The sequence below is a fragment of the Cetorhinus maximus genome, chromosome 11 (genome assembly GCF_964194155.1).
Source record: "Cetorhinus maximus chromosome 11, sCetMax3.hap1.1, whole genome shotgun sequence".
NCBI lineage: Eukaryota > Metazoa > Chordata > Chondrichthyes > Lamniformes > Cetorhinidae > Cetorhinus > Cetorhinus maximus.
Genome location: NC_135889.1, coordinates 84,615,061 through 84,628,640, shown reverse-complemented (window position 1 = coordinate 84,628,640; position 13,580 = coordinate 84,615,061). Strand labels below are relative to the sequence as shown.

At 45.3% G+C, this 13,580-nt stretch overlaps 1 protein-coding gene across 3 annotated transcripts in view; it reads left to right on the top strand.

The window, feature by feature from the left end:
• Nucleotides 1–4,103: 4,103 nt before the first annotated feature.
• The window catches only part of LOC144686736 (protein mono-ADP-ribosyltransferase PARP14-like), a 47,643-nt gene continuing 38,166 nt past the window's right edge, over nt 4,104–13,580 (top strand). Inside the window, exons 1-2 of one of the 3 annotated variants that reach the window (XM_078552349.1) lie at nt 4,104–4,340; nt 12,294–12,436. In XM_078552349.1, coding sequence (XP_078408475.1) covers nt 4,148–4,340; nt 12,294–12,436 — 336 coding nt within the window. In that variant the 5' untranslated portion in view covers nt 4,104–4,147. The remainder of the gene's footprint in view (nt 4,341–12,293; nt 12,437–13,580) is intronic. The other 2 variants (XM_078552348.1, XM_078552350.1) reach the window with 2 other exon arrangements.

Below are 13,580 nucleotides of genomic sequence, written 5' to 3'. Positions count from 1 at the left end.
TCTGGTAACAAGTACATACACCGTTCGTCCCTATTTGTTTTTCACCCAGGCAGAGACCTTCCCTCCTACCTAAGCTAGGACCATCTGTTCTTTCCCTATCTGCTGTAAACAGGCTCAATCTTAGTTGTTTTTTAACCTAAGGCTCCGGTCTGACTCCCAAAACACCCAATCTATCATATTTGCATTCTTCTTCGTCCACTATAGCCTTGCTGATACTCACAAGCCCTGAGAATGTGTAAGGTTCAGATTTCTCTCTGTCCAGCCTGGCCTTTAACTTTTAACTGCTTATGCAAACAGGTTTTGCATGCCTGGATATTCTAAGTATCCATTCCCTTCAATAAGTTCTGACTGTATCCCTATATTTTCCCCTAATAATTACTGTATCCCTTTATTTCCCCCTAACACCTGCATATTGTCCTGGTCTTGCTGCATTTGGACATGGACTGCTTCAGTATCGGAGGAGACTTGAATGGTGCTGAACATTGTGCAATCATCAGCAATCATCCCCACTTCCGACATTATGACAACGAAGGTCATTGATGAAGCAGCTGAAGGTGGCTGGGCAATGGACACTACCCTGAGAAACTCCTGCAGTGATGTCCTGGAACTGAGATGACTGACCTCCAACTAACCACAACCATCTTCCTTTCTGCTAGGTATGACTCCAACCAGCGGGGAGTTTTCCCCCTGATTCCCATTGACTCCAGTTTTGCTTGAGCTCCTTGATGCTATATTCGGTCAAATGCTGTCCTGATGTCAAGGGCAGCCACTCTCACCTCACCTCTTGAGTTGAGCTCTTTTGTCCATGTTTGAACCAAAGCTGTAATGAGGTCAAGAGCTGAGTGGCCCTGGCAGAACCCAAACTATGCATCAGTGAGCCGGTTATTGCTAAGCAAGTGCTGCTGATAGCACTGTTGATAACCCCTTACATCACTATACTGATGATCGAGAGTAGACTGATGGGGCGATAATTGGCCAGGTTGGATTTGTCCTGCTTTTTTGTTACAGGACATACCTGGGCAATTTTCCACATTGCCAGGTATATGCCAGTATGCCAGTGTTGCAGCTGTACTGGAACAGCTTGACTAGGAGCACAGCAACCTCTGCAGCATAAGTTTCAGTAATATTGCCGGATTATTGTCAGGGCACGAAGCCTTTGCAGTATCCAGTGACTTCAGCCGTTTCTTGATGCCACGTGAAGTGAATCAAATTGGCTGAAGACTGGCATCTGTGATGCTGGGAACCTCTGGAGGAGGCTGAGATGAATCATCCACTCAGCACTTCTGGCTGAAGATTGTAGCAAATGCTTCAGCCTTATATTTTGCACTGATGTGCTAGTTCCCCCATCATTGATGATGGGGATATTTGTGGAGCCTCCTCCTCCAGTGAGTTGTTTAATTGTCCACCAGCATTCATGACCGGACATGAGAGCTTAGATCTGATCCGTTGGTTATGGAATCACTTAGCTCTGTCTAACGCTTGCTACTTATGCTGTTTGGCATGCAAGTAGTCCTGTGCTGTAGCTTCACCAGGGTGACACTTCATTTTTTTTTAGGTATGCCTGGTGCTGCTCCTGGCATGCCCTCCTACACTCATTGAACCAGGATTAATCCCCTGGCTTGACGGTAATGGTGTGATGGGGGATATGCCAGGCCATGAGGTTACAGATTGTACTCAGGTACAATTCTGCTGCTGCTGATGGTCCACAGCACTTCATGATTACCCAGTCTTGAGTTACTAGGCCTGTTCGAAATCTATTCCCATTTAGCACGGTGGTAGTGCCACACAACACGATGGCGGGTATCCTCAATGTGAAGACGGGACTTCGTCTCCACAATGACTGTGCGATGGTCACTCTGACCAACACTGTCATGAACAGATGTATCTGTGGCAGGCAGGTTGGTGAAGATCATCCTTACCACTTGCTGCAGACCCAGTCTAGTGGCTATGCCCTTCAGGACTTGGCCAGCTCGGTCAGTAGTGGTGGACATTGAAGTCCCCCAGCCAGAGTACATTCTGCACCTTGCCACCCTCAGTGCTTCCTCCAAGTGATGTTCAACATGGAGGAGTACTGATTCATCAGCTGAGGGCGGTACATGGTAATTAGAAGGAGGTTTCCTTGCCCATGTTTGGCCTGATGGCAAGAGACGTCATGGGATCCGGGGTCAATGTTAAGCACTCCCAGGTCAACTCCCTCCCACCTGTATACCACTGTGCAGCCACCTCTGCTGGGCCTACCGGTGGGACATTATCTATAAGGTATGATTCCGTGAGTATGGCTATGTCAGCCTGTTGCTTGACTAGTCTGTGGGACAGCTCTCCCAATTTTGGCACAAACCCCTGGATGTTAGTAAGGAGGACTTTGTGGGATCGACAGGGCTGAGTTTGCCGTTGTTGTTTCTGGTGCCTAGGTCGATGCCAGGTGTTCTGTCCGGTTTCATTCCTTCTGCTGCTCTTGTCCTTGTCGCAGGTTTGGAAGGTGCTGTTGAAGGAGCCTTGGTGAGTTGCCGCAGTGCGTCTTGCAAATGGTACACACTGCTGCCATTGTGTGGCAGTGGAGGAGGAAGTGAATGTTTGTGGATGGGGTGCCAATCAAGTCGGTTGCTTTGTCCTGGATGGTGTTGAGGTTCTTGAGTGTTGATGGAGCTGCACGCATCCAGGCAAGTGGAGCCTATTCCATCACACTCCTGACTTGTACCTTGTAGATCGTGAACAGGCTTTGGGGACTTAGGAGGTGTGTTATTCGCTGCAGAATTCCTAGCGTCTGACCTGCTCTTGTAGCCACAGTATTTATATGGCTGGTGCAGCTCCGTCAATGGTAACCTCACCCCCAAGATATTGATAGTCGAGGATTCAGTGATAGTAATGCCATTGAATGTCAAGCAGGCATGGTTGGATTCTCTCTTGTTGGATATGGTCATTTCCTGGCACTTAGGTGGCAATTAACATTCACACCACACATCAGCCCGAGCCTGAATGTCATCCTGGTGCTGCTGCTTTTGGCAGGGACTGCTTCAGTATCTGAGAAGTTGCGAATGGTGATGAACATTCTGCAATCATCAGCGAATATCCGTTTCTGACATTATGATGGAGAGAAGGTCATTGATGGAGCAGCTGAAGATGGTTGGGCCACTGAGGAACTCCTGCAGTGATGTCCTGGGATTGAGATGATTGATCTCCAACAACCACAACCATCTGCCCTTGTGCTGGGTGTAGTGATGAGTCACCTCCAAGAAGACGAAAGCAGCTTCTACTGACCTCAAAGTGGTGGAAGAATTGAAGCTGGCCAGCTGCACGCCATTTATATACAGTAGTAAAGCAAAAGCTCTCATTTCTCGCTGGCCGCAACTTAACTTAGCAGGGGAACTTAATTCTGATGAGGTGGCCTTTTAATGTGCAAGCATGACATGCTAGTGTATGCTAAAACGCTTCCTGATATTGTTCGTTGGGAAGCTTGACCTGCCTTTAATGTCTCAAGAACAAAATTCCAAAACTTAATCCTGACGCCGGGAAACTGATTTTTGACCTCATGCCAAATGATGTTCCTCTGCCCACATTGCTTCCCGCTGCTGGCGCAACTGCTACATTCCACCGTTGGGAGTGAATTATTGTCAGAAGAGTCACTGCTTAAAGGTTGCATTGTTTACATCCTATTTCCTTGGTGGGTATCTTGGTGATAGCAAAAAAAACTTTTGCAGAATGGTGAAGCCCAGTTACAATGCAGTTATTTCATTAGCTGCTCAAAAGAATGAAGAAAATGGCCCTAGTCGACAGGAATGGGTCCTTCTTCAGAACTAAGAAATAAGGCAATATTTTTCTCACCTGCCTGAAGCATGGACCCTGGGGGAAAAAATACATATTACATCATGTGTTTTTAAATATAGCAGGAGGCAAACTGCAAAATATCAACGTTTATAAATTTGAATTTGTGATTTGCAAGCCATACAATTCCTATAAGTCACCTTCAAAAATGCTTTCCGGAACCGAATTTTAGAAATATCAGAAGAAGAAAAAACGCTTGTAAGCAAGAGGTCTAATATTTCAGATTACTTGGCCCTTAACGATGGGTTCGTTTCTTGAGAAACGAAAATGAAACCAATTAGAAAACATCGCACAGGACGGAAGAGTTTCCATTTGGCTGCAGACAATGGCGACAGAAGCTGACTATCCATATCCTCTGCTGATAGAAGGGGACTGGGGTCCAGACGTCGCCAAACTCTTGAAAACAAAACTTCAAGTTTATTTCCAAAGTAGAAAGAAATCTAACGGCGGAGACTGCAGCGTAGAATACGAAGATCTCCTGAAACGGGAGGCAGTGGTCCGGTTCGCCAGTGAGGAAAGTGCGTGAGTTTCTTTAATCACTGAAAGTTCACACTTTCAAACACAACTCGTTCAAATTCATTGTTACACAGTCAAACCCAACGTTTATATCACAAACTCATTTGGTGACCGCGGGTAAATTTCGAATGGTTGCGCTGAAATTCACAAAACCGGGTGGGTCGGGTGTGTCAGAGTTGAAAAGAAAAACAGAAAATGCAGGAAATACTGAGTAGGTCAGACAACATCTTCCGGAGAGAGAAACAGGCCTTTCCATTAACCCGAAAAGTTAACTCTGTTTCACTTTCCAGAAATACTGCTAGACCTGCTGGCTGGGTATTTCCAGCATTGTCTGTTTCTATCTCACATTCGCAGCGTCAGCCAGTGGCGGGGTTTCCCCTGGAATTTCGACGGTGGGGGAGAAATGGGTGGGAGTCTCACCTACAGCATCACTGAGAGGCCGTGGCTGCTGCCGGAAGGACGGACACTTGAGCCCCAGAATTGCAGAGCCACCCAGGGTCACAGGTAACCAATGGGGGATCGCGGGGGGGGGGGCGGGGGGGAAGTGGTCTGTAGCGTGGTCATCAGCAAGTGTGAGAGCCACCCCCTCCTCCCCAATGTCCAGTCCCTCGATCAGGCACTGAGTGCCTTTGATCATGGGACCCATCCCCCAGAGGTGACAAGCTGGCCACACAGTTTTAGCTGCTGTCACACCGCATGGTGACAAGCTCACCTGTCACTGGGTTAATACCAGCATGGCGGGATGAGGCCCTTGAATGGTCAACAATGGGCCTTCCTACCCAGAGCTTAATTCTGGCGGAGGCAGGAAGGGTTCTAGCACGCCATCATCCCCATGTTTACATGTCCTTCCCACGTCCAAACTTGCCACAAGCGAGAGTAGAAGATTCTGTCCTAAGAGCCTCAAGAAGTGGTGGGGATTTCCATGTCTTTCTTAAAATCTGAACACTCATTTCCAAAGTGACTCCAATGATTGTAAAGTTTATTCTCGTTCTCTGGAGCAAATAGATAGCAGCTGAGCACCAGGAGGTAAAAGGCAAATATTTAACATTTTACTCAAGTTTTAACGCTAAGTATGCTGGGCTCTTCCACTCAGGCAATTTACTGAGGAACAAAGCATCCAATTTCGTCAAAAACTATCAGCTTCTGGAACTGAATGTTGTAGATATTCTCAGCAGGGTGACAATGCCAATAAACAGTTCGTTCGATCAGTTTATTTATGTCAGTTTTATGGGAGCGAGGGAGGAGAAACAAGAATCCAACCAACTCCCCTTGATATTCAATGGCATTACCATCACTAAATCCCTTGGGGGGTTACCCGTGACCAGAAACTGAACTGCACCAGCCATATAAATACTTGGCTACAAGAGCAGGTCAGAGGCTGGGAATTCTGCGGCAAATAACTCATCTCCTGACATCCCTAAAGTCTGTCCACCACTTACAAGGCACATGTCAAGAGTGTGATGGAATATTTTCCACTCACCTGGATCAGTGCAGCTCCAACAACACTCAAGAAGCTCAACACCATCCAGGACAAAGCAGCCTGCTTGATTGGCACCCCATCCACAAACATTCATTCCCTCCACCGACGGTGCACAATGGCAGCAGTGTGTATCATCTACAAAATGCACTGCAAGAAGTCACCAAGCCTCCTTAGACAGTACCTTCCAAAACCACACTCTACCACCTAGAAGGACAAGGGCATCAGATACATGGGAACAGCACCACCTGGAAGTGCACCTCCAAGCGACACACCATCCTGACTATGAAATATATCGCTGTTACTTCTTTGTCGCTGGATCAAAATCCTGGAACTCCCTCCCTAACAGCACTGTGGGTGTACCTATACCACATGGACTGCAGCAGTTGAAGAAGGCTGCTCACTGCCACCTTCTCAAGGGCAATTAGGGATGAGCAATAAATGCTGGCAGAGCCAGCAATGCCACATGCTGTGAAAGAATAAATTTAAAAACTTGAAGCGAATGTCCAATAATTAGTTCCAACATGGATGAAATATTTTTGTCTGTTGAAGCGAATATCATATTATGCTTATATATGTATAATTTATTGATAACCTTGATAATCTGTGTTTTAAATTATAAAATGGGGAGCAATATAGAGAAGGATTGTGGTCAAGCGATGGAGAGAGGTTAGTATTAGAGCAGACCTGAGCAAAGTACGGCCCATGGGCCACATCTGGCCCCGGGAGCTTCCAGCTCAGCCCACTGCTGCACCAGGGAAAGCATTCAAGGTGCGCCAATGAATGCAATGCAAGACAAACGCCCATGCACATCTGTCCCTGGCACCTGGCCAATCGGCGTCAGGAATTATCAAAGTAAAATGCAGATCCTGGAGAGCTTCAAGGGAAGTACTTCAAGGTCAAAGGAAATACTTTCAGGTAATTTGGAGTTGGCCAAGAATAGGAGGCCGGATGTGGGCTTTTCTTGGGATATGCCTCTGCCGCCATATTAGTGGAGGCGAGCTCACATGAAGGTCTCTACAAGCAATCTTGGCTTAACATTTTGAGATGGCATCTCGGTGATTAGTTTGATTAGGCACTTCTGAAAATTAGAGTTGAAAAAGCATCTTCTGTTCCTGCTGGATGTGCAGCTAAAGTTTAGATTTTTAGAGGTGAGTCCCCATATCAGGGGAATGGCCATGATGAGAGACAGTAATGCTTTTATTGAGGAGTAGGACATTTAGACATTATTATTAAGGAGGGAATATCAGGATTTTTAGAAAACCATAATACGGTCAGGGAAAATCAATATTGTTTTGTGAAAGGGAAATTGTGTTTGACTAGAGGCAGGGCGGGGTCCACAAGGGCACCTCTACATGGAGACATGGAGGTGTTCATGAAGTTCAAAACTTTGCGGATCAAAGCCGTTAAGACCCCTTGGAGCAGAGGGGAAACCTTCCGCAAGAATGTTTGGGCCATTGGTGTGATCTTTACTACCCATGGCCCTGTCATTTGGGCATAGAGCTTCCAGCTCCAAAGACCCACCCCCACCCAACAACCTGTCACAGAAAGGCCGCCTCCATTGAGATGGTGGCTTGTGCGTGCAGTAAAGGTGGGGGGCAACTACGCTGGTGCAAAATGCTTGCGAGACCACAAAATTGCCCTAATTTGGCCCTTAATTATCTTAATTGGCTGCCCACCTCCATTGTGCAGGAAGCCAATCAGGTTCCCCGCCCACCTTTGGGAAACTTCCTCAATGGTGGGAATGCATTGGATAGCTGTCCTGACCTGACACCCCCCTATTTTCCCCAGCCTCCTTGCTTCCAATGCCGTCTCAATTGAGTCGGGAAAATACAGTCTATTAAAACAGATTGTATAAGCTTCTATAGACATGTATACAAAAAGTGAGGAGATCAGCAAGAGTAACCATGGTCCCTTGCAGGCAGAGACAGGAGAAATTATAATGGGAATAAGGAAATGGAACAGATGTTAAAGGGGTACTTTACTCCTTCCATAATAGAAAACACAAAAAAACCCTCCTGCAGTAATGGGGGACTAAAGGTTTAGTGAAAATGAAGAAATTTAGGATATTAGTATTAGTGAATAAACAGTACTGGAGGAAATAAATAACAAATAAACAGTACTGGAGAAAATAATGGACTGTAAACTGACAAATTGCTTGAACCTGGTAATATACTAGGATTATAAAGAAGGTGGCTACAGAGATAGTGAATGCATTGTTTCTGACCTTCCAGTATTCCCTAGATTCTAGAATGGCCCCTGTGGATTGGAAGGTAGCAAACGTAACCCTGCTATTTAAAGAAGGAAGGAGAGAGAAAAACAGGGAACTGTTGGCCAATTAACCCGACATCAGTGCACTAGCTCATGCTTGCTCAGTGATTCCGCAGTGTCCCCACTAACTCACTATTTAAATCATGGTTTGCAGTAGAGAAAAGAAGCTGGGGATTATCTTTGCATTCCAGGATAATCCTGGAATAGTGAACATTTTTAGCAGATGAGACCAGGACCTGATAATACTTTTCGTGTACCGGACAGGTCTGGCAGCAAATGGATAGACCAGTTGCTTGCCTTATCACTTCAAGTCCCGTGGAACTCAGAGAATTGTAGGCCATATCAGGGGAATGACCAGGGTGAGAGACAGTAATGGTTTTATTGAGGATTAGGATATTTAGACATTATTATTAAAGAGGGAAGACCAGGATTTTTAGAAAAACATAATAAAATCAGGGAGAGTCAATGTTGTTTTGTGAAAGGGAAATTGTGTTTGACTAATTTATTGGAATTCTTTGAGGAAGTAACAAGCCAAGTGGATAAAGGGAATTGTGTAGATGTGGCGTACTCCGATTTCCAAAAGACATTCAATAAAGTGCCACATCAAAGGTTACTACACAAAATAAGAGCTCATGGCCTAGGGAGCAACATAATAGCATAGATAAAGGATTGGTTAGCATGGAAAAGCATTTTTGGGTTGGCTAGCTGTAACTAGTGGAGAGCCACAGGGATCAGTGGCCTCTCAATCTGTATCAATGACTTGGATGAAGGGACCAAGTGTATGGCAGCTAAATTTGCTGATGACACAATAATAGGTAGGAAAGTAAGTTGTCAAGAGGATATAAAGGTTCTACAGAGGGATTTTGATAGGTTAAGTGAGTGGGCAAGAATTTGGCAGATGGAGTATAATGAATTTGTCCACTTTGCAGGAAGAATAAAAAGTATGTATATTATTTTATGAATAGGATGGGAATAGAGGGATACGGACCCTGGAAGTGCAAAATGTTTTAGTTTGACAGGCAATATGATTGGCACAGGCTTGGAGGGCCGAAGGGCTGTTCCTGTGCTGTACTTTTCTTTGTTCTTTGTTCTATTTAAATGGAGAGGGACTGCAGAACTCTACGATACGGAGGGATCTGGGTGTCCTGGTACATGAATCACAAAAAGTTAGTATGATGGTACAGGGAGTGATTAGCAAGGCAAATGGAATGTTGGTGTTTATTGCAAGGGGAAGCGAGTGTAAAAGTAGGGAAGAGTTGCTGCAACTGTACAGAGCCTTAGTGGGACCACATCTGGAGTACTGTATGTAGTTTTGGCCTCCTTACTTAAGAAAGGATATAACACCACCGCCTGGAAGTTCCCCTCCAAAAAACTCACCACCCTGACTTGGAAAAATATTGCCATTCTTTCACTGTCGCTGGGTCAAAATCCTGAAACTCCCTCCCTAACAGCACTGTGGGTGTACCTACACCACATGGACTGCAGCGGTTCAAGAAGGCGGCTCACCACCACCTTCTCAAGGGCAGTTAGGGATGGGCAATAGATGCTGGCCTAGCCAGCGACATCCACATCCCCTGAAAGAATTTTTAAAATTACGTTATAAGCAGTTCAGAGAAGGTTCACTCGACTGATTCCTGGGACGAAGGGGTTGATTTATGAGGAAAGGTTGAGCAGGTTGGGCCTATACCCATTGGAGTTTAGAAGAATGAGAGGTGATCTTATTGAAACACATAAGATCCTGAGGGGATTTGACAGAGTGGATACTGAGAGGATGTTCCCCCTGGTGAGAGAGTTAGAACTAGGGGACGCAGTTTAAAAATTAGGGGTCTCCCACTTAGGACTGAGACAAGGAGATTTTTTTTCTCTCAGAGGGTCGTTAGTCTTTGAAATTTTCTTCCCCACAGAGCAGTGAAGAACAGGTCATTGAAATATATTCAAGGCTGAATTAGATAAATTTCTGATCAATAAGAGAGTCAAGGGTTATGGTGGAGGACAGGCAGGAAAGTGGAGTTAAGGCCACAATCAAATCAGTGATGATCTTAATGAATGGCGGAGCAGGCTCGAGGAGCCAATTGGCCTACCCCTGTTCTTAATCCTTGTGCTCTTCTATCAAAGGTAGAGGTGAGGGTTCAGTTGCTGCAGAAATGTTGTGCGAACAGAGGGCCAAAGGTTAGACACGGAATTTTGAACGTGTAGTTGTAAGTGAATTGGGAGTTTATCCAGGGCAGAATACAGAAGAAATTAGGCTTGGGGTGCGGAAGGGGAATGTGGTTGGAGAGTGATACAAGGAAGTGATCAGAGATGGCCTCACCTATGATTGACATGATGCGAGTAGCAAGACCATGTGAGATGACAAGGTCAGGAAGGTGGCCATGAATATTGACCGGTGAGTTTACATGGAGGGGATGAGTAAGGCAGGATAAGAGGGTGGGGAACTCAGGAGAGAAGGCATGAGGAGTTGAGATGAAGTTTGAAATCACCAAAGATGAGTAGTTGTTTGGTGCAGAAGCTGAGGAACGAAAGCAGGTCATTAATATATATCAAAAAGATCTGTGTGCCAGATACCACTCTTTGGGGGACAGCATTGTATATTTTCCTTCTGCTTTCATTCTCTCTGGTTTCTATTCCTTAGACAATTACAAATCCGTTTTCCCAATACCCCAACACCCCAACAATCCCATGGACTTAAATTTTGCTAACAAGTCTAATACTTTATCAAAAACCTTTTGAAAATGCAATTGTGTAACATCTGCTGAACTACCTTCATCAGCTCATTCCATTTAATCAGTAGGTAGGTGAACTCGCACTTTCCCTCTCATACTGTAATTCCAGAGTCTGACCTGATCCTGTCAGGGTGAAGTAAAATGCTCAAGTCTCACAACTCAGGGTTCCTTTAACTGCTTATTGTACCAGGGATTACATGCACTACTCCATTCAATTTCATTCAGCATCCACATTCACTGTTCCCTTTAACTCTCCTTAATTCCAAACAATACTCATTCTGACTATCACTCAGAGAAATTTTTCCCATCTGTGTTGGCGATCAATCCCACCCGTGGTTATCCTGGCAGGTTTCTCCCTTTGTCCCTCAGTGCTCTCTTATAGAATAGAGATCACATCCATGACAATGATTGACACAAAACCAACCCCTGCCCCACCCCAACCTTTTGATTATAACGTCTTAAATCAATTCCACATCCTGCACTCGTGAATCATCAATTAACATATGATGGTGTTTTGATGGGGAAATTTCTGGCCTTACCAGCAACCTCATGTTGGTGAATGAGTTTTGCCTTCTGTAACAGTTTTGAGATTACATTTCCAAGGACTGTGGGGCTGATGCATGAAACTATAGTCATTATTTTGTGCATCTTGTTAACAGCTTGGCCACAGGAATTCAGTGGTCACAGCAGTCACTTAAATTTGAACAAATGTATACAATTGTGTGACCTGATTGCTCCAGCTATTTCTTGGTTAATGTATTCAAGGAGGCAACCAATTGTGTGTCTGTATGATTAATTTCATTTCAACTCCCAGATTATTTTAAAAATTCAGGTAAAAGTTGCAGTGGATCCTGGAATATGAAACTTGGCCCATTTCTGACGATTGTCAATTTACAAACTGCCTTTGCAGTACAGCCACTTTACCTTTTAAAGTCAGCTCACTTTGGACTGGCTGTACTTCGTTAAAAGAACTCAATCAATTAGTCAAATACAATTTACCTTTATCAAATCCGTATAGATTGTCACTAATGATGTTTTTCCAAGTGACAATTAATTTTGTCCTGGACTAGTATCTCTATAAGTTTGCCCACCACTATCACTCGGCTTACTAGCCTGTAGTTACCTGGTTTCTCCTTCTTCCCCCTTTTTAAACAGGGGTGTAAACATTTGCAATTCTCCAGTCCTCTGGCACCCCTGATAAATTTTGCTCAGTGATTAATTGGTTTCCTACGTGTCTGGAAGCATTTAGACTTTACATGCCACCTTTTCTGGTAGTTTTGCTGATATTTAGAACCTTCCATGTGATAAATCAATCTGCAGTCTGTTACATTGTGTCACTACACGTTGACAGAGCAACGTGTGATAATACTGCTTCAGACTCTGAGGAAAATAAGCCCATTAATTTCCACAATTCCTACCAACACATTATACATATATACATACAGTACAATCTTAACAATTGTTCCCCCCAATGTTTTCTTCAGCAAGATGCCGTGTATTGGAGAAAGAGGCTCATGAAATTGACTTGCAAAAGAGGGGCATAGTTCACTTTACAGTCAGACCTCTACCTCAAGGAGCTGCTGGAACGGACTGGGCAGCAGCAACACAACTGACTACAGAACAATATGTAAGTTTATATGTCCAGGTATCCCCCATTTAAAGCACATTCTAAATGTGCGTTTTTGTTTTGGCGTGGTTTCTAAATAATGGAATTTGCCCGAATAGCACTGGCTCCATTTTCGTTTCAGCGCAGTCACTGCACATGTGCCAAGAACCTCGCTGTAATTGCACAAGCTCAGCCTGTCTTTTAAACACTATCTCACTCCCTCCCATTTGCTGCCTCGCCAGACCTTCCCGCTCCATCCTTCTCACCACCTCTCCCAATCCTCTCACTCCGTTCTCACTCATCGTTTCCCTCTCCTGACCCTCTCACTCCCTCCCGGTTGCTGCTTCCCATCTCTCTCTCACCATCCTGTTTGCCGCCTCCCCCGACCTCCTTGCTCCCTCCTACTAGCTGCCCCTTTCCCGAGCTCCTTACTCCCTGCCACTAACTGCCCCGCTGGTCGGTTCCCTCCTCTGATACCCTCGTTGCTTCCCGCTCATCGCCTCACTTGTCGCCTCCCTCCCAGGTTCTCGCAGTGTGTGAGGACTCGCGAAAGGGGTGGCGAGGGAGGGAGTGAAAGATTTGGAAGAGGTGCCTTGAGTGAGAAGGAAAGAGAGAAGTGAAGAGCAGGGGGAAAAGGGAACTGGCAAGTGAGGGGGCCGGGAGAGTGAAGTGGTGAGCGTGAGGGCACAAGGGAGCAAGGGGACCGGGAGAGAGACAGCGAGCGGGAGGGAGTGAATGAGGTAGCAAGTGGGAGGGAGCCGAGAGGGGAGGTAAGCGGGAGGGAGAGGGTAGGGGCGAGTGGGAGGGAGCAAGGGGGTCAGGTGATGGATGCGTTGAGCAGGAAGGAGCGAGAGGGGGCAGCAAGCTGGTAGCAGATGCAATGAGTGAGAAACAGTGAGCAGGAGGTAGGTAATAAGAGTATTCAGTTGAAAGAGGGTCTTTAGGCCAGTTAGATTCAAGGCAGTCAGTTGATTTTTAATGTAAAAATTACAGGTCAGGAACCTAACCCGCCCTTGTATGGTTTCTTATGGGAGAGTGATTTTCATTTAATCTATTTTCGTTTAGCATGCCATTTTTTAGGAACACATTAGGAGTGCTAACCTTGGAATATTGTGCAAATTGTAAATATAAAATATGGTTTTGATTCCTTTTAAATCTTGGCATT